Below are 22,853 nucleotides of genomic sequence, written 5' to 3' on the forward strand. Positions count from 1 at the left end.
GATTACGTCTATACGTTTACATCAAATGTATTAGATACACCCCTTCAATTAATGTCATACAACAATACATCAATTACCTATGACAAGATGTCACTAATTGAAGAGTTGACAACACAAGAGTAAAAACCAGCCCAATAATAATTCTAACAATCAAATAGCAGGCGTCAGCACAGGTTACAATCAAACACGCCAACCTGACAATTAACAAACATATTTACATATATACAATACAATAACATGTAATTAAATAGCAGTGCAGGACATATTACATTTAATAATTTAAATAATATAAAAAATGAAAATGTAAAAATATAAATGAAAGTGTATACAGTGTATCTAAGTGTATACAAAGTATAAAGTGAAAGTTGTGCAAGGTTTATTGATGTTCATTAGAGGAGGATCTGGCCAGAGGTTATTTATTATAAAGTCTAATAGCAGTTGGCAGGAAGGTTCTCCTTTATCTGTCCTTGTGAAGCCGAGCTGAATCAGTCTGTTGGAGAACGTGCTCTGCTGTCCCTGCAGAGTACGGAGAAGTCCAGACCACTGGTCCAACAGACTGGTAGAACATCTCCAACATCTTGCTGCACACATCGAAGGATCAACGTTTTCTCAAGAAAAAGAGTCGACTCATCCCTTTCTTGGACACAGCGTTGATGTTGGCCTTCCAGTTCAGTCTGTTGTCGATGGAGACACCCAGAAACCTGAACTCATCCACCATGTCAACATCCTCTCCCAGAACTCTCAGTGGTTGTGGAGCTGTCGTCATCCTCCTGAAGTCCACCACCATCTCTCTGGTCTTGGCCACGTTCAGAAGCAGGTGATTTCTACCAACCACTCCACAAAGTCATCCAGTGCCCTGTACTGCTCCTCCCGTCCATCCTTAATACACCCGACCACTGCAGAGTCATCAGAGAACTGCAAATGACCTCGAGTTGTACAGGAAGTCAGTGGTGTACAGAGTGAACAGGAAGGGAGACAGAACATGTTCCCCGTGGGGCTCCAACATCTCTGACCACCATCCCAGACAGCACACGGCCCAGTCGGACATACTGTGAGGTAGACAGTGATCAAGGAGACGGTGGACGCGTTGACCCCCACCACCCGCAGCTTCTCACTCAGCAGCAGTGGTTGGATGGTGTTAAATCCCTTGTAGAAGTCAAAGAAAGCGATTCTCACAGAGCCACCCGTTCCATGCAGGTGCGACTGAGCTTGTTGCAGCAGCAGGGGCGTTTGTATGATGCAAAGAAAGGGGATTTAAGCCTCATGGGGAGCGGTATGTTTGGTAATGCTTGTGCGCAATTTTATTTTTGGGGCCCCGAATATCCATTGTTAGAGACAGAATTTCAAGGTCATAGTGATATTTTATGCTCATTTGGACACTATCGCTAAGATAAAGATGAGCTAGTAATTGTCAAATATACCATTCAATGGAAGAAATAATATATATTCATGCAAAGAATAGAGAGATGTCGATAGTTACCTTCGCATTGAAAATGCCGGAAGGTTATGTTTTGATCGCCGTGTATTTCTTTATTTATTTATTTGTATGCGTGTTATTCGCAAAACTCAAAAAGTATTGAACCGAATCGCATGAAATTTGGTGGGATGATTGTTTATTATCCGGGGACCAGTTGATTAGATTTCGGGATCGATCGGGTCAAAGGTCAAGAACAGGTCAAAATCTTTCGTAGAACTCAAAAAGTATTGAACCGAATCGCATGAAATTTGGTGGGATGATTGTTTATTATCCGGGGACCAGTTGATTAGATTTTGGGATCGATCGGGTCAAAGGTCAAGGTCAAAGGTCATGAACAGGTCAAATCTTCTTGAATCACATGGAATTTGGTGGGATGATTGGTTATTATCCGGGGACCATTTGATTAGATTTTGGGATCAATCGGGTCAAAGGCCAAGGTCATGGAAAGGTCAACATCTTTTTTTTTACCATAGCACGATACATTTTTGTCCAACTGGCATGCAACTAATGCCAAAATGTTCATAATTCAATGCCCAATCTTGTGATATGCGAAGGTATGCGCTCTACCGAGTGCCCGTTCTAGTTATTTCATGTATTTAGAATTTGCTCGTTCACTCTCGCTCAATGGAGACAGTTTCTAACTGTTATTCCCTTTCATTTGCCTCAAGCAAACCTAAATATAAGCAGGTAACAACTACCGATAGCCACATTCTGTATCTACCTGGACTTACAAGTTCTCTTCGTCTATAATCCTGGCTGTCGAGACGTCACTTGGTAGAGTAAGAAAGCTAGCGCAGCAGCCTCCCTAAGGTCCGAGTGCCCGGCCATTATATCATATTGCTATGATGATAGGCTATTGGATTGTAATTTGAAGGGGGAGAACACATACAAACCAGGACACACGCACACATGGAGACCCCCTAAACATAGGCCTAACGCCGCCCCTGTGCAGCAGGTAGATGATGGCGTCGTCATTCCCACACGAGGCTCCCCAGGAAAGCCAAAGAGAGCGCAGAGGAAGAGGAGGGGCTTTGAAACTCAACCACCACATTTAAAGATCGTCTATCATGGAGTCAAGTATTACATTATCTACGTTAACTAAGTACATTTAGGTGTCAACATAATTGCTCTTTAAGTAGTCGTATTTCCATTCTAGGCTACTTTTTTTACTTTGAATGTTTCTCCATTCTATTTCAGAAGGAAATATTGTACTTCTCCCTCCGCTATATTTATTTTAACATTATGTTATAGTTTTTTATGCTTCCATGAGCAGTATACTAATCTACACTCTACCATATATAAAGTTGGCCTTTCTAAATTGACATTCAAATCAGAAATTAATCATTACAATTGAATATCTTATAAAAACGTAAAAATATAATAATACAGGAACACCATGCAGTAGTTTTGATTCTTTAGTTACAGTTTGCTGATAACACTTCCGTACTTTTCGAATAAATATATAATAGATAGTTTTACTTTTAAAACTGTAAGTACATACATTTCCTGTTCATACTTTTGCACTTTAATTTTAAGATTTCAAAATATATATATTAGTGATTTGGGAAAAATGCCATTTTCATTTCTGTTCTTTGGCCAAAAAGACAGAAACTGAACCTCCAATATGGTTGAGAGCAGAGCAGATACGGAGGAAGGGGGCAGAGTGCATTTTATAAAGATGTATGAGGTTGGATTTGGCCCATAAGTGCTCATGCAGCGCCAAGCAGAGTGGAGGATGCAAAGCACATCATTTCCAAAGTAATTCACGTGGCACATCAATACCCCCAGCCATGTGGGAAAACACCAAATTCATATATCTTTGGGGCAGCCAATATTACCAGACAGCAGATTGAAGTGAAAGCAAAGGTTTGGAATTTTTGCTGAAGTAGCAGAGCTGGAGAGTCCAAAATGGCGAAATCTCATCCTCAAAAAAGATTTGAGGCTGCAATGTAGTGCCGAGTGATTTATCTTACAATTGTATTACTGTCTTTATTGCAGTGTTGCCCTGGAGAAAATGGCTTCAGTAAAATTCAATCATGAAAAGTCTATTATGTTGCTTTCTTGTACTGCATTTCTGTAGTGTGTATAGTCAGCCACAGGAAACACGAGTTTTACTTTTCCATGTGTCCGATGAAAAAGTTCATTTTCTACCAGACAGATGAGGCGATCCTAAAGATTGTCGTCGTGGTCGATGTGGAATTTCATTTGTAACTTAATACAAAAGAATGTTTTTTATGTTAATCTGTCTGGTGTCTTGGCTGCATCCACAATTCCAATCTAACATGCTATTTTTCAGAATTGTGTAGATAGTTTCATGTGTTGTGTCTCGACAAAGAAAAACGGTGTTACATTGTCTGGGAATGTCGCCACAATCACAATTTTTTTCCAAACTGGGTGATTAATCCCACATTAAAAAAGGTACGTTTTAATACTCTCAAATTTCATTCAACACCATGGACAATTTCACTTCGACAGGAATTACTGAGGTCATAAAGTAACAGTGTTACCATGGCATTGAATCAGCGCTATGGATTCAATGTCTACTTGTGTGTGCTGAGCGCAGCTGAGTGAGACTGTTTACTTTACTAATTCTATTACATACCACGCTGACAAATATAATTAAGAGGGTGAAATAAATCCCATCTGGGTCGTGTCTTCATTCCAGGTTTGTGTGGCGTCGCTGTTATCTTCATGTCAAATGACAAAAGGTCATACAAAGTTTTAATAATATGCTAATAGAAAAGACTAACAGAGCCATTTTAGCATAACCTTGCAAGTTGCCCTCCCATGACACTGAACACACGTGTGCTGTTCCCGTGGTTATCATTTAACGTTTGCCCTCCTGAACACTGACAACTCTTTTATCCATCAGTTAAAAAATATGTCATTTCCGTTTTTGTGATCTTCCACTCAAATTAAAATGCGATAACAGCAGACGTGCTTTCTATTTGCATTATTGACACTTCACTTTATTGAAGCTATGATTACCTTTTAATGTGTTCATCTTCTTGGCACAGGTTTTTTTTATTGCAACCATGTGTACAAATACAAAATGTTACTCAATATACTGTTGGGCTGCCAGGATATTAAAGGACTCTTTTAGCTTTTAATATTATTCGGTCTACTTCTGGAAAAGAAGTGTAACTAATATGTGGCATATTCATTGAAATAACATTACCACTCAATAGCCACACGATCGCTGAAGCTATATTAACAGGATGATCGTGTGACGGGACATGTTTTTTAGGATACATGGGTGACTGCAGAAATGAGACAAATGTGGACCTCTGGTGAGCGTCTTTGCTGGACTGGAAGTACCATGCAGGCGTTTTATGGATTTACGGCTTCATTAGTTTATGTTTAAACAGCAGAGAGCAACAGTGACAGACTGATAGGGGTCTCGCAAAGACAGACCACAGCTCTCCCAACACTAATAAAACACATAAATCAGATGTGAGATTGAGAGTAAAATGTTCTTACAATAAAATAATGATAATAACGTCTCAGTCTATATATCAAATCACGAGGGAGGTTATTTAAATGTGCTTATAGGATCTACAGCCGATCCCACTGGAAATCAAGTCTCCACTCACTGATGATTAAGTAAATTCCATATTTCATCCTCATTTTTATTCATTGAGAGCATACATGAACATCACATACCAGGGACGTGCGGTCAGGGGAGGCAGGTGAGGCAGAGCCTCACCTGTCATCATGAGTAAACTCAAGTTAAAAAAATAAAATAAAAAAATAAATAATGATAACATCAAATATATATTAATATTTGTCCACCGATCTTTATGTATGACTAATTTCGAACATTTTATTGTCAAAATCACTGAATTTGTCTATTTCCTGTTCAAATATGGGATGAAACGAGAGTTGAGGCAGCGACGAGTCGAGCCTCACCTCTGATTGCGCAATCCATCACAAGCTGGGTTGATGCATGCAATTGGCCCGTGCGGGTTGCCGTATCTCTGCATGTCGCCAATATAATGTTTGCAGATATGTTTATTTGCCCTGATTTTCCACAGTCTGGCTCAGGTCTTTAACCATTACAGTTTAATGTTTGTAAGTGACATATTTAGTTTTGCTGATGGGAAATAAAACCGCAGTGCAAAGGCGCAGGGTGAGGCAGATAATACTCTGCCTCACTGAAGGTGGCACTCGTGAGCCAACGGGTACTTGTTGCTGCTTCTTCTATGCAGAGGCGCCAGGCGAGTCAAGTCCATTTGTTTTTGTATTTTGCTCCGCCAGACCGCCAACATGGAAGAGGATGATATATCTAAGCTTAAAAATGTCTCAAAACTGGACTTTCAGTCAAAAGTGGACGTGATTAACACAGGTAGACCAACGCCGGAGCTAAAAGATTTGCTTCAAACTTTTGTTTACCTTTACGTATCTGTAATATGTACCGTGTGCGTGTGTGTGTTGTGTGGAGAATGCTGATGAGACATGAAATAACCAGTAGCCAATTGAATAAGCCCCTTTTGGGTTTATATATTTGTAAATCTGACACTAAAGGAGTCAGTGCCTCACCAACCATGTACCTCACCGCACGTCACTGTCACATACCTTTCTAATTGCTATAGTTGGGTCCATAATGGGCCATTCCCTGAGGACATACAGTCAAATCTTTTCCACAGCAGCAGAGTAATTGTGTTCAGGGGCTGCTGGATCCTCTCTGCAGCCAGCAGGTGACCTTTTGACGCTAGTTCCTTATCTGACCCGAAGATACTTCGTCATTGCCCAAAGACCATCAGCATCGTCTCGCCTTATTCCCACAGTCCACAGTCGGAAAACTAAGACCTGGGCCATACATTCAAAGCATACATTAAAAGCATAAGCAAGGTAAAGTAGAAGGATCCATTACCAACCTGATTAATTCAGTTAAAGTCATGCCGCCGCTCCTCCAGGTTACGGCCCTGGAGGAGCAATTATGTCATTGTGAGTGAACAGACATTTGTCTCTCTTAGCATAATGGTCTGTGGAAGGAGAGCATTAAATATATACAAGCAGCAATGGTCATCCTTCAAGGACACAATCCTGACAATAGAAAACCTTTGAGATATATTTCCATTAATCAAAGACCAACTTGGCGAGGCTATTCTTGATAAGATGTTTCTGTTGCGTGAGTGGTTTACTGCTTAAAGACATGAGGCTGAATAACTCACTTAAACAGTGCTACCTTGCTAGTCCCACAACCTTTACAAACAATCTAAAGTAAGTTGTATGTCCATCATTTATATTAACACACCATCATAGCACTATATGCTATAACATAAAGCGGTTGCCTCTTTGCTTTTCTCATAAAAAAACACACACTACCTCAGTCTATTGAGCTGAACAGTGATAAATAATGGCAGGATAAAGCCTTTAATGGGCTCAGTAGAATGTTTCAGACGTCGACATTGCCCTTACTCAGCAGTAAAATGACTGGAGACTGAGCCTGGTGTTTTACATTATTCATGGTTAATTTAATTTATAAGACAATGGAAAGGTCTTTTACCTTTTATTTATTGAGGGTGTTTTAAATGATGACTTCATTGTCACCAGAGTGTACTTTGTGCTTGTTACATAGCTTGCTTTAAGGATTACCTGACTGTCGTTGTATTACTGCCGAATTCGGGGAGTCGAGGTAACTGAAAGTAAAATACAGTTCGAACTTCTTTAAAAAAATCATTTGTGGTTTTGACATTAAATGGGAGGCTGATGCATCTGAACATGGACATATATTTTACAAATTGATCCCAATTCACTTGGCATTTAGGAAAACTCACTTTAAAACTTATTTGAGAAGATCACCACGTGCACTCACGACAAAATGCTGAGGAGTAAAAAGGTCAAAATGTCAAGATAAAGAAGGCTCTACACACTTCCTCCAATGCCAGTAGTTTAGGGACCTGATAAAAGGTTTCATCTCTAAACTTTCATCATAGCTGGCAGCAGGGGAAAGACCCAAATGCAAAAAAGGCAGCCAGATTTGTGCAGTTAAACAACTTCATACAGAATTCACTCACAAATCAGAGAGCCCAAAAAAAGTCAGAAAGAATAGACATGATACAAAACTAAACGTCACCAAGGAAGGAATGAAAGACACGCCAACAACCAACAGAGAAAAGACTGAGAGGGACAGAGAAGCCAATTGGTGGTATAGAAACAATGTGAACAGAGCATTGCTGAACACAACGCAGGTGAAGCAAAGAAGGAAGGGGTGGGGGGGGGGGGGGGGGAGGACTATAAAGACAGGAAGTCACACTATCATAGGACACATGAAAGCATGGATTGCAAAATAAAACCGTATTTTGTGATAATTAGTTAATTTAATCTCATGTATCACACTTCTCAATTAAATGAATCCATTCAGTGTTTTGTACCACATTGTTGCATTTATTGACTCATGTGAAACACATTGCACAACACAATGTCAACAAAACAATAGAAACCTATACATGCTTTGAGATGCTCAGCAGCAACAAGATTCACAGTGTTTGAAACATTCAGCAGTGAAAATACATTCCCATCATTCTCAGTTGAGTGATCATTCTCAAATGACAAGCAATTTCAGTTTGAGTATTTGCAACACAAGCAGATTTAAAAAAGAAAAATTTAAGTTATATGGTGTGAGTTTAGACAATGCACTAGAATGCCCCCATTCCTCTTTTTTTTATTTCTTTTATTTTTTATTTAAATATTGCTTGGCTCATTCGGACCACAGTTCAACCGGGAGGTACACCTCTTCTAAAACACTATACACTCCACTTGTATCAATTAATCATTAGTATGATGTTGAGAATGTATATATATTTAATTAGAATACATGCTACAGCAGCCACAAGAGCCCAACACATATTTAAACTAGAATGGGCACTCGGTAGAGCGCATACCTTCGCATATCACAAGATTGGGCATTGAATTATGAACATTATGGCATTAATTGCATGCCAATTGGACAAAAATGTATCGTGCTATGGTAAAAAAAGAGTTTGACCTTTCCATTACCTTGACCTTGACCTTTGACCCGATTGATCCCAAAATCTAATCAAATGGTCCCCGGATAATAACCAATCATCCCAACAAATTTCATGCGATTCAAGAACAGTTTGACCTGTTCATGACCTTTGACCTTGACCTTTGACCCGATCGATCCCAAAATCTAATCAACTGGTCCCCGGATAATAAACAATCATCCCACCAAATTTCATGCGATTCGGTTCAATACTTTTTGAGTTCTGCGAAAGATTTTGACCTGTTCATGACCTTTGACCTTTGACCCGATCGATCCCAAAATCTAATCAACTGGTCCCCGGATAATAAACAATCATCCCACCAAATTTCATGCGATTCGGTTCAATACTTTTTGAGTTCTGCGAAAGATTTTGACCTGTTCATGACCTTTGACCTTTGACCTTTGACCCGATCGATCCCAAAATCTCATCAACTGGTCCCCGGATAATAATCAATCATCCCACCAAATTTCATGCGATTCGGTTCAATACTTTTTGAGTTTTGAGAATAACACGCATACAAATAAATAAATAAATAAATAAATAAATACACGGCGATCAAAACATAACCTTCCGGCATTTTCAATGCGAAGGTAAAAATATGTTCCTATCCTACAACTTTACACCACCATATTAGCCGAGCACTAGAATAAACCAAAAGGCTAAGTCGAACTGAGTCAAGTAGAGGACAAAGACATAAAGTACCAAAAGGACACTTTGATAGTTATGTAGATATTTCTCTTTTCACGTCAGCAAAATGTTATGCAAGCCTATCTATGACAGATATCAAAGATATATGAAGGGAATAACAGGTTGTAAAATGTACAGCATTCCTGACCTGAACAACAGTGTGCAGAACGAGACAACGGCGTTGACAAGGAAACAACAGAAAGCATGTAGATGGCACTCATCTGAGAATCGTGTCTCAGGGTTTGGAGACATTTTTACTTTCAAGAGTTACTGTTAAACATTCAAAAGCAGACGCATAATGTGAACAAAAGATAAGAAGATGGACATCTGATAGGTATTAACATTCATCAGTGGAGCCTTGGCTGGTGGGCCAGACCTGTTTCTATTGTACTGTGTGCAATTCATCGTGTGCTCTTTAAATAGACATGAGGGACTCTACAAGCTCGACAAGCTCGACAAGCTCTACAAGGTGACAGCTCCCAATTGCAGCAAAGAACCATCATGCAGCTTATCAGTGAAGTGCTCATGCAACGTGTTTACTGGCTGTGCCAGTCTGTGATTTCATGATACCACAGAGTCAAGAAAGAAAAAAGATCATTAACAGGTCTCTCTGGAAAGGACACCTGCTGTTAACATCCTCTATTTCAGGCACCGTACCCAACACCAGACATTTACAGGAGTAAGATGCGTTGCTGTTCTTGTTGCATTTTTGTTTTATAAAATATGGTTTAAATTATTATTATGGCACAATATTTGTTTCCGGAGGGTCATAAAGTCATTATATGAATACTACAACATTGTTTTACAGTGTGTAGAAACAATTTTGAAAATGCACATTTAAAAATCTAGAAAAAATGCTACATATCAAATCAAAAAATGTTTTTTTTCTCATAAATAATCTCTTCTTGTCTGGAAATCTCAAGACATCAAGTGACTCCTCAACTCATGAGGTAACCAGTAAATCGCTTCCATGCATTAGTGACTTGAGTGAGAGAGATGCTGCCAGCTGGCAACACCAGATTCTTCGAACCTCATAAACATTCAACATTATTATGTAATTGTACACAGTAATTGTAAATGCCAAAGTAGCCTGCTCCTTATACAAATGGAAAAAATTCAAGCATGTGAGCAAAGCTTCACAGTCTGTACAATCAAGGTTGAGATTAATATGCAATAGCATGTTTGGAGCAGAGAGCACATTCAACTCAGACAGACTGAAGCTATCTTCTATCATCGCCTTTGAAGATTACACCACATGGATCAATAAACTGGAGTTTGTGTATCTCGCCAGTGTACCTCCCCTGGTTCTAATGAACATTTATATTGAAACTCTACTGCAGAAACACAGAAAGCAATTCTCGTAAACACTGTGCCTTAAAGAGGGTGGAAATGTATCATATTTTCTCTATACAAAGAATTAATTGTTATTCTGCCATTTTCCTTTCCCCTGTGGCAGTTGGGTTGGATGTAACACACTGGAAACACACCAGAAAATGTCAAACCAAATGTAGGGCCAATTTGCCTCATAGGGATATGCCTTAGCGTAATTATTCTGATGAACAGGAAGCTTCAGACTCTCCGGGACAGGGAACTGAAATAATTCCATGACGCAGATTCGTCTGGAAGCTGATCGACTCAATTGTAAACCTCCCGTATCCCACAGCGGCTTGAGAATAAATGTCATCGTTGTTTTAAATGCTGGATTAAACCCCAGATGTTTCTGTTCAAGAGCATATTAACTTCGGCACAGGATAAAAGCTTAAAATACAGAGCCACAAGCTCAATAAATTAAACATTTATGAAAATGAGCATTTCTCATATTAGTGTGAGAACACTTGCAACCCATTACCTGTTGACCAATACACTGGTGTTTTATGCACATTCATAGCTAGAAATAAGCTCTAGACTAATGTAAAAAAATGGCAAATGATTGATTTGTGTGCAACATATTCCTGAACACATTTTTTTTTTCCATCCAGATTTTAGTTTTTAAACTAAACCAAGGTTCATCTTTTGAGTGGGTTTCTAAGACAGACCAGCTTCTCAACCAGTACAACGTCAACAATCTTTTTACACATGGTTTTCCTAGCTAACAGTTTCCTTCAGGGTCATGATCACCGAGCGTGTATGTATTCCCACATTTGAGAAGCAAAAAACAATCTCCTCCTGTTGGTCGATGTGCTGAGAAGGCAGTGCAGTTGGCGTGAATAAGGGTCCCATTACCTGAAGGTTACCATGACAGCAAATGTGCCCATCCTTGTGATGTCTTTGATTGAGATACTGAATCTCTTCAAATACATTTAGTGACAACGTAGTAATAAAAGATAAAAATAATAAAAAGATAAATAAATAGAATTCCCACCGCATTCTTGGTGAAGGACGTTAAGTCTTCTGGCACTGAAACCAAATCCCATCTCGAGAATTAAACTGTAAACCATTCAAAAGAAATGAACTTTTACTTATTTGTAGAGTTAGGCTACAAAGACACAATGCGGCTGATAAGAGCCAAACGTTTGAATATGAAACGCTGAGTCAATCAACAAAGAATGAAAAGCATGAACTTGTGCAGTAGCTACAACAGATAAATATATACAGCCCCTGTAATGCGACTGCTTAACACCGTTGGCCGAAACACTGGTGAAAGCTTGTGAAGCTGCTTGTATTGGGAGCAGCAGCTGAACAATCTGTTTCAGGCATGCCAAAGAAGTTTTTGATCTTTTTAAAATTGTGACTTGTACCGTTTAGACATGGCTTCCTTCATTTTATAATTGTTTTCCTTGTCAGCTTTGTATTCAAAGACCTCCCCTCTCTCTACTTATATTGATGTCATTTGTCAAAAGACTACGCACATTATGTTTGTTTCTCTCCATACACTTTTGGCGAGTGAAATTAGATACACGTGTCATTACACACTGTGTATTAACAGAACAAGAATACTATTAATCTGTTGAAATACACAATGACACTTTTGCAGCCTTGTAAGTATCAGGCCACTCGGTTATACAAAATATCAAAATGTTAAACAACACAAATACAATCCTTTCCTTCAAACACTCCTTCATTAGAATGAAATTGAAGCTATAAATTGCTGAGAATAAATTAAAACATAAATATACCAGTCCACTCATATTCAGGAGGAAGAGGGGAACCAAATGAAATACTTTACATTTTATAGCCCTGGTTGTTTGCCGTGGAACACCATGTATAGTATATTTTATGTACAACAACTGATCCCCATTAGGTAGCTTTGTCAGCATTCAGAAACAACTCTTCTTATTCTACTTCTTATTCACCAATAAATAATCTTACGATCAACAACTGCGTCCAGTTTAGGATTAGCATTTTTCTTTTGAATGGCCACCATGGTTACATTTCATGTAAGATATGGCAACAGTATTTACAACTTAATATAAGCACATTTACAGTTTATTTCTTAATTTACAGACATTTACACCAAAAAAAACTTCTCTTTTAGATGTTTTATGGCTTCAAGTTGGTGAAAGCGCATGAGATGCATCACGTCCATATAAGTCAATTTAGAGGCACACATGTTCAGTTCTTGGGAGATGTTATCAAAACTGAAAACTAGGAATGAGGAGATTCCTGGACCCCACGCTGCAGCCAAATGCAAGAGGTGACACGGTCATGCATCCTTACGCTGATATGGGACTTTAAATGGAATTAGTTTAAAGCAAAACAGCCCAGAGATGACTCGGATGTTTCTTCCTAAGACTATAACCACTCTTGCCTCATTTCAGGTAATCCGTCTGTGGAGGACATGGAGATAAATGGCGTCCCATGTTTTTCATGACACATCCAAGACAATCGTGTATCCATTTTCACATCCATCCAATGCGTCCCTGCTTCAAAGTCACACAACAGCGATCCCCGCCAAAGGTTGACTCAGCTACATTGTGGTTTCTGAAGGTGGATGCTGTCTTGCTTCGGCTTGTTGAGGGCATTCAATGCCGTCTGGTTCTCCTTCTGTTCCTCTACGGAGCAGTTGGACACTGCGTTAGCCATGATGCAGAACTTGCGGAGGAAGATCTCCCTGAGGAGCAGATAAACCCACGGGTCAAGGATCTGGTTGAGGGAGGCCAAGCGGATCGCTGTCAGAAAAAAGTTACAATCTAACTCGACGTCCCGGCGAGAGATGTGATTGGAGGGCACGGCGGTTACATTGCAGTCGTGGGAGGACACCTGGTTGGAGATCATCCTCAGCATGAGCACCTGAGGAGAGGCAGGCACAAGTTGAACCAGGAGGATGATGGGGACAACTGTTCTTCAGTGAAAATGTACCATTGAGAAAGCCTCTCAGAGATCAATGTCTATTATATACATAATTGTTGGCTAAGAGATTTATTATATTTAATGTCACTATTCTCAAGAGAACCCTGAGTAGATACTATGTCAAACAACTGGGAGAAAAGCAGAATGTTCACGTTCTAGGAACTCCCTCTGCCGTGACTAATACCACAGGGCTGTCTATTAATGTCCTTCGTGGGACTATTAAATATGTGTTTGACATGAGCTCATAGCACATTGAACAGACCCCCCAAACAGGACTCGGCTAAGTGGATTGCTCCTTAATGGAAAATGGCAGCTACATGGCAAAGGAATCAGACATGAAAGCATTTATCTGACGGGTTTGTGAGAAGAGAACTAGAGTAGCAGAGGGTGACTGAACGAATGAGTCATTGAGGGAAACAGAAACGTGTGTGCAGCATCTACTCTGGCAATCCTGACATCTCCAGCTGTTGGTGACAGGCCGCTGACTTAAAACCAGGTTACACTGTGAGTTATGACCAGTAGCCAATGTATCATGTTAGTAGCCGAGCTGTAACAGTATGACACTTTAAGAGAACATATGTACAGGCATTATTAGAAGATATACAAAGAAAGTTTTAGTAGTATTATTAGTATAAAAGCCCAGTTTCATTTGCACATATGGAACTATTAGTTGTAAGAAAGGTATAGGCTGCAATCGCCCATAAAAACATACCAACAGAGGAGACCAGCATATCAGCAGGACGCACATAATCCCTAATAGCTGAATGACGGTCTCCGTGGTCAGCCGTTCCCACTGCTTTGAAGACTGAGACGAGCCAGACTTTGTTTTACACCGAATAATTAAGCCCCGGATCGTCACTACATTACAGAAAAATGTAACAAGCAGTGAGAAAATCCCAAGTACAGCGAAAGTGATGGCGAAAAACATATTACCGGGGACCTTCCTGTCCCCCGTGCTGATAAAGCACCAGGTGCCCGGCCACTGGCGCGTGTACTCCCCGACGCCCGCAGTGGGCAGCAGCGCAAAGAGCAGCACTAGACACCATATGACAGCCAAAGTCTGCTTTGTCACACTTGTCTTCATGTGATTGGAGTACCAGTGCGGGTTTGTTATCGCCAGAGCTCTTTCAATAGCCATGGCGCTGGCCAAGAAGAGAGAGCACAGGCCAAAAGTTGTCATGCACACACCGAAAAAAGCGCACAATTTGCCCGATGAGTCGATAAGCTCCCATTTCAGATCAGCTCGGTAAACTGATATGACTATCGGACTCGTCAAAAGCTGTCCAAACAGGTCCGTTAACGCCAGCGATCCAATGCAGAGGAGGAAGGACTTTTTTCTTTTATTTTCCTTCTTTTTGTAAGAGATATACACCAGCATGAGAGCTAATGAGTTGCCCACCATGCCAGTGATCATCATGGTAATGGGGAACAAAACTGATACGGATCCACAACTGGAATTATTGGTGTCATTGCCATCACGCAATGACTTGGAGACGTTAAAGTCCAACATCTGTCCAATGGTGATTTGCGAGCCCTCCAGAGAATCACATCCGTCTGTATTCATCATGTCCAAAAGGATGAGCCTGTGCACAGCTAATAGCACGTGTGTTTATCCCGCATCCTCTTCAAACTGCTCCAACTGAAGGCAGTGCGTAAAAGTGCGTCAGGTCCCTTACGCGCTGGAGGCGGGACTGTGAAGCGCGCAGAGGAAGCAAACAAGCTTCTGAATACACTTTGGAATTATTATCACGATTTTTAGAAACCTTGTCGGACATCTGCAATATTTGTTTTTACATTTCTATTTAGAAGTATAAACTACGCATGACACTGACGTGTAACACTATCGCAGACGCACCTGCTTTGAAATGATCAACACATGTTGGGGAAGTCATGCACACACGGCAGATCCGTTTTATAAGATGGTGGGATTTAACAAAACCTGCTCTTCGCCTCTTAAACAGAGAAATCACTGGAACATTGTCTGAGCATCTGAAAGCAGATATGATTAAAAGTTAAGTCATACGGCTACTTCTGCTTGGTAATGGGGAAATTCACATATAAAGAAATTATGGAAGGCTTACTAATCATAATATATCATAATGTATAGTTAGAGATATAGTTAGTGAGCTTAGATAAGACTCATTAGTACTACAGTCGTGTTCCCACATGTTCCGCAGTAGCAGCATCAGCATTTCTCAGCAGCCTCGTGCCTGCCAACCTAGAATTGATCAAAACATTGCAGCAATTTATTTTACTGTTTGAATGCAGTCTGTTGCTTGCTGCGTCAGAGGCTGAAGGTAACACGTTATGGGGATAATAGCCTACTATTCATGCAAGTGACTTTTGGCCTGGTATATTTCTCACTACATGGGACACCGATGTGTTCATCCCGAGGCCCCTCTCAAACTCAGTATAGTAGGAACAGTAACAAGTGCCACCTGTTGACCACAATGAGTACACCACTAAAGTGTGGAGCCCAGTAAACACTCCACTAAACTCAGTTGCTAAACACAAGTATTGAGGGATATTATATATAGTTTGAAGTCGAAATCAGCCAGACTACATCATATCATTAGTTAGACTGAATAGGCTCTGGAGAAGTGAGCTAGACAATATAATTGCTTAGCCTAACTTGCATTATTTTTACCATAATAATAATGTATGCTTTCTTTATCTACCAGTTGGGAAATTCTTCTCTGCATTTGACCCACCTTCAGTTATAAGGAGCAGTGGGCTGCGGTGAAGCGCTCAAAGGCACGTCGACGCCATTGCATATGGGCCATCTAGTTTAATGTTACTTGTTATCCGATTATTATCTCATACATCTTCAGTAGACTGCGGTTACTTTGTGGCTTTCCCAACTGTTACCATAACTTCACATCCTTGAGATAAATAATTAATTATTGTGGGAGTAATTACACACAGCTGTCAGATTTAGAACAATTATGAAAAAATTGCTTGACATACCAGGTCTTACTAGACTTTCCAGCCTTAACGTGGCAGAATAAAACATACAGGAAGTAGCAAGCAACCATTTCAACAGGAGTTTATTTACAAGTGTACATTTGAGTTGTTTCACCAATAAAGTAGTATTGCCACACTACCATTTATTCGGGATATACTGTACGGTGTTGTTATTCTGGTTGTATTAATCTGGAGCACGAATATCACATATTTTTTTTAATGTAATAGTGACAAATTAAGAGGAGTAATTAGGTGGTAAAACAGGCGACAACGGTGTAAAAAAAACCCAGTAAACAACTAAACTAAAGAATTTTCTGTCATTTAGTTAAAACAATCAATTTCGTAAAGTAAAATACTTACCTTGAAAACAAAGAAAAATATATATATTTATGAAGAAAATACAACGGGGCCAAACTTCATTGCTACGTCTGTTATTGAAAATTGGTGCTTAAGTACTTCACCTATTATTTGAAAAAAAGAATATTCATAAAAAAAAATTAAGTGGTCGGAAATTTAAATAATAGAAAAAGAGTTACTTAAATTTCTCCACAGATGAGTAGAATAAAATGTACTGCTATGAAGATAAGGGGTTAAAAGGCCATACAGCCTCTTCACAGTATATCTGACTTTCTAGGAGACATTGGACACCTGCCGTTACGGACACCTGTCACAGATTGGGGTGTATGTGGTTTTGAAAAGGGAGCTTGTATCGATGGGCAACGGCAGAGAGAAGCCATGTTGACGCTGTCTTTTGAGGGAAATAAGACTTTTCTAGGAAAATGGACAGCATACTGAAAATATGTCGTTGTATCCTCGAAACACAACATGCACTTTTCTACTAAGGTTCGTTTACTTGTTTTAAAGGCTGCAATTAAGTTATTTCTTTTTTGAACTGGAGCCAGAATCGGATGATCCAGAGGACTGGCCGCAGCGCCTGAAATCACACAAACACCATGGGAAGAAGAAGAACAAGGTCAGCAATTAACACTCAGTTATGCATAGTTGGAACAAGTACACAGTCACACAATATTAAAACTTAACGAGGCAAAATGTGAACATATATCTGTACATCTGATTCCCCTTAAGCGAGGCGACAGACGGCTAATATTTGACAGTGCCATTGTGGTATTCCACAGAAACCCAAACCTTTCAGACGAATGTGATCTAGAACGTCTCCGCTTTCTCTCTCCAGATGAGGACCTGGAGCGACTGCGCTTCTGTCCCTTCTCCGGTGAGGAGGAAGGTGAGAGGGACCTCTTCTTGGGAGAGGAGCCCTTTGCAGACTTGGAACTGGATCTTTTGAAGGAAAACCAAGCACTGCGGTCAGTAAGGTCAAGACTGAGTCTCAACAGTGTGGGTATTCATCAAGCTTCTCCGAATAAGAGCACTTAACAAAAAATAATGGTCCTGAGAACATTTCAACCAAAACTCTGAAGAAAAGCCAGCTCCACCACCGTGAGATGCTTGATGAAGACCCCACGTCTATTCAGACCTTTGAGCCTTGGTAACATTCAAATGTCGTTCAGGTCGTACATAAAATGTACGTTTTAAAGCTCTCGGGCCTAATGGAAACTTTTTAAAAACATACATCAAAATGATTGAAAACCGTCAGGGCAGTTTCAGTACATCCCTCATGATTTCAGACCAAAATGACCATCTACAGAATGAGAAAGAGGACTGTCGTGGAGTAAGTCAGTCTTTGTTCAAACTTGAGTTCGCGAACAGGACTGTTCTGGAGCTTTGAGCCCCAAACATACACTCTCGAACGGAGAGAGCGCATGTCACCTCATTCACCTGGAGTGGGACCTCGAGCGAGATCCTGACTTGGAACTGGATGAGCTTCTAGAGCGGGACCTGAAAGACAAAAAACAGAACCTTTCCAATATTTCCTTGACAAAAAAAAATGGCTGATGGTTTCTCACGGCAAAACAGACAGATTTAACTGCATAGAAATGTCCAACTATTCTTGTCTCACTGACGAACAAATATTCTGACCAACAAAATAAGGATATGAGGGTTTAGAGAAACAACCCAGAAAATAGGAAGACAACTAAAACCTGTAGAGGTAACAAGTGCAAACAGTGAACATGAGTGCATTTCAAGACTACAGTATAAACAATCAATGCATTTTTTCCTTAAGTCATCGGCGTTTCAAAACAAACATAAAAAGGGGTTTTACAGAAAGATTATTCAGTTTGCACATCAAGTTTCATACCACAGATGGAGAGGGGATGATAAAACAATAAATGATCAGAATACAACATGTAATTTATGTTGATCAGTAAATCAGAAGGAAGATTGAGCTGATACTGACATTTTGCCCGGGGTTACCCTTGACCTGTACCCTTTACCTGGACCTCGACCGTGAACTGGAGGAGCGCGAAGTTGAACGGGACGAACCCGAACGACTCCCTTTTTTCTTGGCAGGCTTGTCCTCCTCGTCACTGGCATCTAGGTCGTACTTTGACAGGTCTCCCTCGCCTTCGCCATCTCCTCCTTCATCATTATCTTCATCATCCTAAGAAGGAAGAGTTTAATATTCCATTATTGTACACATACACATTTTGTAGTATTTGTATTTAAGAATTTCCAGCTCCAACAACAAAACTCACATCCAATTGGTATTTGGAAAGGTCACCCTCTTCCTCCTCCTCTTCTTCTTCCTCCTCTTCCTCCTCCTCAACTTGAACCTTTGCTTCTTCTTTCTTTTCACTTGTGGGCGATGTGCTGCCGGGCTTTCCACGGAACTTTTTCTTTTTCCTACCAAACTTGGACATTAAAAAGAGCACGTAACCGTGTCAGTGAAAAAGACCTTCGACAAAAAAAAAAGTGTTAAATAGTTTTAGGACACTTGTAAACATTTGTATGCTTACTTACAACTTGCAGTGTGTCAGCTGCATCATTTCAATGATCAAAACAGTAATTGTCCGGTAGAACTCACTTCATCATATTCACCATCGGATTCCTCCCGTTCAATGTATTCCACACTCTCCCTTTCATTGAAACCTCCACCATAACCTGAAAGGCGAAGGGGAAATAAAAATGCCAATCAATCACCATCTTTCAAAAGGCGCACCAAAAACTAGAAAACAATATATTTGTTGGATTACCTGTTCTCTCTTCAAGCTTGGCATACTTTGGGGTGTTACACATGTTGCACTCTGACCTCCGAGCCCAATTGACATTCCCACATCTGTATAAGGAAATGAAAATAAGTCTGTAAAATCTCAACACAAAAACAACATCTGTCTCAACTTGCTGAACTGCAAAGTGTTCATGTTTTTAAATCATACATCTTTGTCCAAATTGTACCAGTGTCTGGTGAACCAAACAGACATACATTAACCAAACACTTACGTTTTGCATTGCCAATCATTTGCACTGAAGAGGCCTCTGCTCTTCTCAGCCAGAGTTTTCCCAATCTCTGTTCCTCCAGCTTTCATCATCTTTGCCTCTGTGGTTTTCTCTGTAGAAAGAAAACCAATGGATTTAATACATCTGCTTTTTGACAGTATGCATTAAGCATCTGAAACATGCATTTGCATAAAGGACTCACCCCCACCACATCTGTTGCAACTTGTTCTTCTAGCAAAGTTCACGTTTCCACACCTGCAAAATAATACACAATAAATACATTGTAGACAGAGTAAGAGCGTGAGGTGGTCACTTCGTTATTCAGGCACAAGCCGAGTGTGCTACAAGACAGATGAGTAGTGTAACGCTGGGTGTATTCACGTCGCATGTGCCACAGCGTTGGCACATGCGACGTGAGACAGTCTGTGTCCAAGGCCTGTGCACCGACGGCTGCAGCTGGCTTGTCGTTTATGCAAGACGTTTTATAACCGCAGTTCCTGTGCAACATGACTGCTCGAAGTTAGACTCTAAACTCTTGGCAACTTGGCATCTACACCATTGCAAACATCGCCTACAATAGTGACCACAGCAGCTAACGATAGCTAGCTTGATGTCTTACAAAGTCTGCGCACACTGACAACTCTTGGAGACTCGCCGTCATGTTAAATCCAAAACACGTCCCAGACCCAATATTCTTAACGTATTCGCAGTGTTTATTTGTCTTATAATGCATTAAATTAAGTAAGAAATAAGGTAAACGTGAACAAAGCTAGTTGGCGTTAGCGCGAAATGCTAGAAGGCCGAAGCTAACCACCGTTTGCATGACCAACAATTTAGGCACAAAACGTGCTCCTACGCTTGTAAGTCAAATGGAGAAATACAAATCTACACGAGAGCAGCACTCACTTTTTATCAGGACAAATCCAGTCCCCGTCGCTAACTCGAAAACTCTTCCCCGACATGTCTGTGCGTGTTAGCTAACGCTGGCTCGTTGGCAGGGTGTGCTCTGAGTGTTGCAGCAGTCCAGCTAGCTAGCGAGCTAAACTCGGCGCCTCCTCCTCCCGCTGCTGATGCCTTCAGGTGCACTTCTGAAGCGCCATAAACTCGCCTCTCTTTGGGTTTTATTTTGTTCATAACCGTAACCAAAAATAATCACTCTGCGGTCACTATTTGCTTTTCGTTATTCAAATCAATTAAATACGGTTGTATTAAAAAAAAGGGCACTTTACAACAAGTTTTAATATAAACTATTGTCACAATACACTGCTTATTTCACCCCACGGAAAACACGAATGCATCATTAACAAACAACCCATTGAAATAGTATGATAATAGTCCCATATTCAAATGTGGTGGTGTGGTATGAGCCTTGGTGAGTCTTACTCAACATTAGTTGTACTGTTGAGTAAGACTCATCAATGTCTCATGAACACATAGATACATATGCAAGTTAGTATACAGTGTGGCTATAAACATGCTTTAAAACACACTGTATATCCCTGCTTCTAGTTTATAGCCTATCATATTACTTTTGTATTTAAAAAGAGAGAATTGGGATTTATAGACAGATGGGTGAATTATTAATATTGGGATTAAAAAAACACAATGTTGACATTACTGAGACTGACAGTGGATATCCAGTGACATACTGTATTTGACTTAGTGACTTAGTATTAGTAGTATTAGTATTTAGTTTTTAGTATTTTGTTTTGTGTTTTTTATTTATTTTCATTGATGCTCTGATGTGCACCGCTGCTGGGATTTTTGAAATGTCCCCACTGTGGGACGAATAAAAGGAATATCATATCATATACATTTAGTTCATGACAGATGCAAGCTCTGTTTCAAATAATGATTATTATTATCTCAGAATCCAAATCAAGGAGTATGAAACCTTGATCTTTTCAGTGTTGTTTTCCTGCAAGGCCCGTTTTAGCCACTAGATGGCAATTAATGACAACGTTTAACACTGCACACGTTCATAAAAAACCCTCCTGTTTTGGGCTCTGTTTTTTTGCTTATAGGTTCCCAATTATTGTACATGTCCGTGTAAATTAGGACTGAGGTGATGTGAAAAGTAACTTTTAAGAAGAGTAGAGACTCTGTGCTTACATGTATTGTTCTGAATTCAACAAATTATTCTCTACACATATATAGTCTTTTGAATAAAAGCAGGAGCAATCATGATTACATTTTGATTTAAATTTTGTTGGAGTTTTTTTGCAGAATATGCTCTTCTTGTATTGTCACTCATAGACATATTTAAGAAATAATTAATGTTAACTTGTTAAGTATAGTAGTCATTGTAGATTAACCGAATGATCTAGAAAAATGCAACGTATCATATCAATATCAAAAACATATCAATTGTTATATTAAATGTTATAGGCAACATAGCGTGAATCACACATTGTATTATTATTATAAACGTATACATATATTATTTTACAATATATGGTCAACTAGATTTGACCTTGTAGGAAAGGTACAGTCCAATGACACTGACATATATCATACTTCTTTGTGAGATACTATCACTGCTCTTAATATCAGGATGTAAAAATGAAGGAAGTAACAAGCCATGTGTTGAGATGAAGGATATGCTTTAAGTCTCACTGTGATTAAACTTAACAAAAGCTATAATTTAGTAAGACAGCAGAGCATAGCTACTCTAGAAGCACCCGTGTCCACCCAATATGCTGTTGGTCAAGGTCAAAGACTCTTGGTGGTCACTGTCACAGCTGGTCTATGAACCTGAGGCCACCAAAGTAACAATTTCAGTGTTACAGTATTACTTTCTTTTCTTTGCCCTCTTTGCCCTCTTTTCCTGTGGCCTGTTTTTACATGGCTGAAATGTTTGTTGATGCATGTCATTTATGTCTCGGACAAGATGGGGTTTATTTAATTGAGAACACTGTAGATGAACTGAACAAGACTTTTTAATCATACCTCGTTTTAATCCTTATGTATCTGTTAGGGAGACTTGCACTTGATTTATGAGCTCCACGCTAGGTTTATTACAACTAGAGGCTGGCAAAAATAATGTACCAATGGGGAGAGAGACGCATTTC

General features: G+C 39.8%; 2 protein-coding genes across 3 annotated transcripts; both read right to left on the minus strand.

The window, feature by feature from the left end:
- Positions 1-9,869: 9,869 nt before the first annotated feature.
- Positions 9,870-16,398, minus strand: ptger3 (prostaglandin E receptor 3 (subtype EP3)). Of its 2 annotated transcripts, XM_056414285.1 has the most exons (3): positions 14,177-16,398; positions 13,302-13,404; positions 13,081-13,225 (listed from the first exon to the last, which is right to left on the minus strand). In XM_056414285.1, the coding sequence occupies exons 1-3, from the start codon at positions 15,029-15,031 to the stop codon at positions 13,167-13,169; spliced, it is 1,017 nt and encodes a 338-aa protein (XP_056270260.1). In that variant the 5' UTR covers positions 15,032-16,398; the 3' UTR covers positions 13,081-13,166. The 2 variants fall into 2 exon arrangements, with proteins under 2 accessions (XP_056270259.1, XP_056270260.1); XM_056414284.1 differs by having other exon boundaries at positions 9,870-13,404.
- Positions 16,399-16,493: 95 nt separating this feature from the next.
- zranb2 (zinc finger, RAN-binding domain containing 2) lies at positions 16,494-20,804 on the minus strand. Its single transcript, XM_056414286.1, has 10 exons — positions 20,689-20,804; positions 19,985-20,037; positions 19,786-19,894; positions 19,539-19,621; positions 19,370-19,446; positions 19,041-19,196; positions 18,780-18,946; positions 18,223-18,282; positions 17,575-17,724; positions 16,494-17,362 (listed from the first exon to the last, which is right to left on the minus strand). Exons 1-10 carry the CDS (start codon positions 20,742-20,744, stop codon positions 17,305-17,307), a joined length of 969 nt encoding a protein of 322 aa, XP_056270261.1. The 5' UTR covers positions 20,745-20,804; the 3' UTR covers positions 16,494-17,304.
- Between the last annotated feature and the right edge of the window lie 2,049 nt (positions 20,805-22,853).

This window comes from Pseudoliparis swirei, chromosome 5 (assembly GCF_029220125.1).
Source record: "Pseudoliparis swirei isolate HS2019 ecotype Mariana Trench chromosome 5, NWPU_hadal_v1, whole genome shotgun sequence".
Classification (NCBI taxonomy): domain Eukaryota; kingdom Metazoa; phylum Chordata; class Actinopteri; order Perciformes; family Liparidae; genus Pseudoliparis; species Pseudoliparis swirei.

Bases quoted from the DNA above. Each gene is read 5' to 3' on its own strand.
- ptger3 (XM_056414284.1), bottom strand. From the start codon at position 15,031: ATGATGAATACAGACGGATGTGATTCTCTGGAGGGCTCGCAAATCACC. The intron at 13,405-14,176 runs GTATGTTTTTAT...GCCTCTCCTCAG, and splicing joins TATGCTGGTCTCCTCTGTTG to GTGCTCATGCTGAGGATGAT.
- zranb2 (XM_056414286.1), bottom strand. From the start codon at position 20,744: ATGTCGGGGAAGAGTTTTCGAGTTAGCGACGGGGACTGGATTTGTCCT. The intron at 19,622-19,785 runs GTAAGTGTTTGG...TTCCTTATACAG, and splicing joins AATGATTGGCAATGCAAAAC to ATGTGGGAATGTCAATTGGG. The intron at 18,947-19,040 runs GTGAGTTTTGTT...CTTCCTTCTTAG, and splicing joins TTTCCAAATACCAATTGGAT to GATGATGAAGATAATGATGA.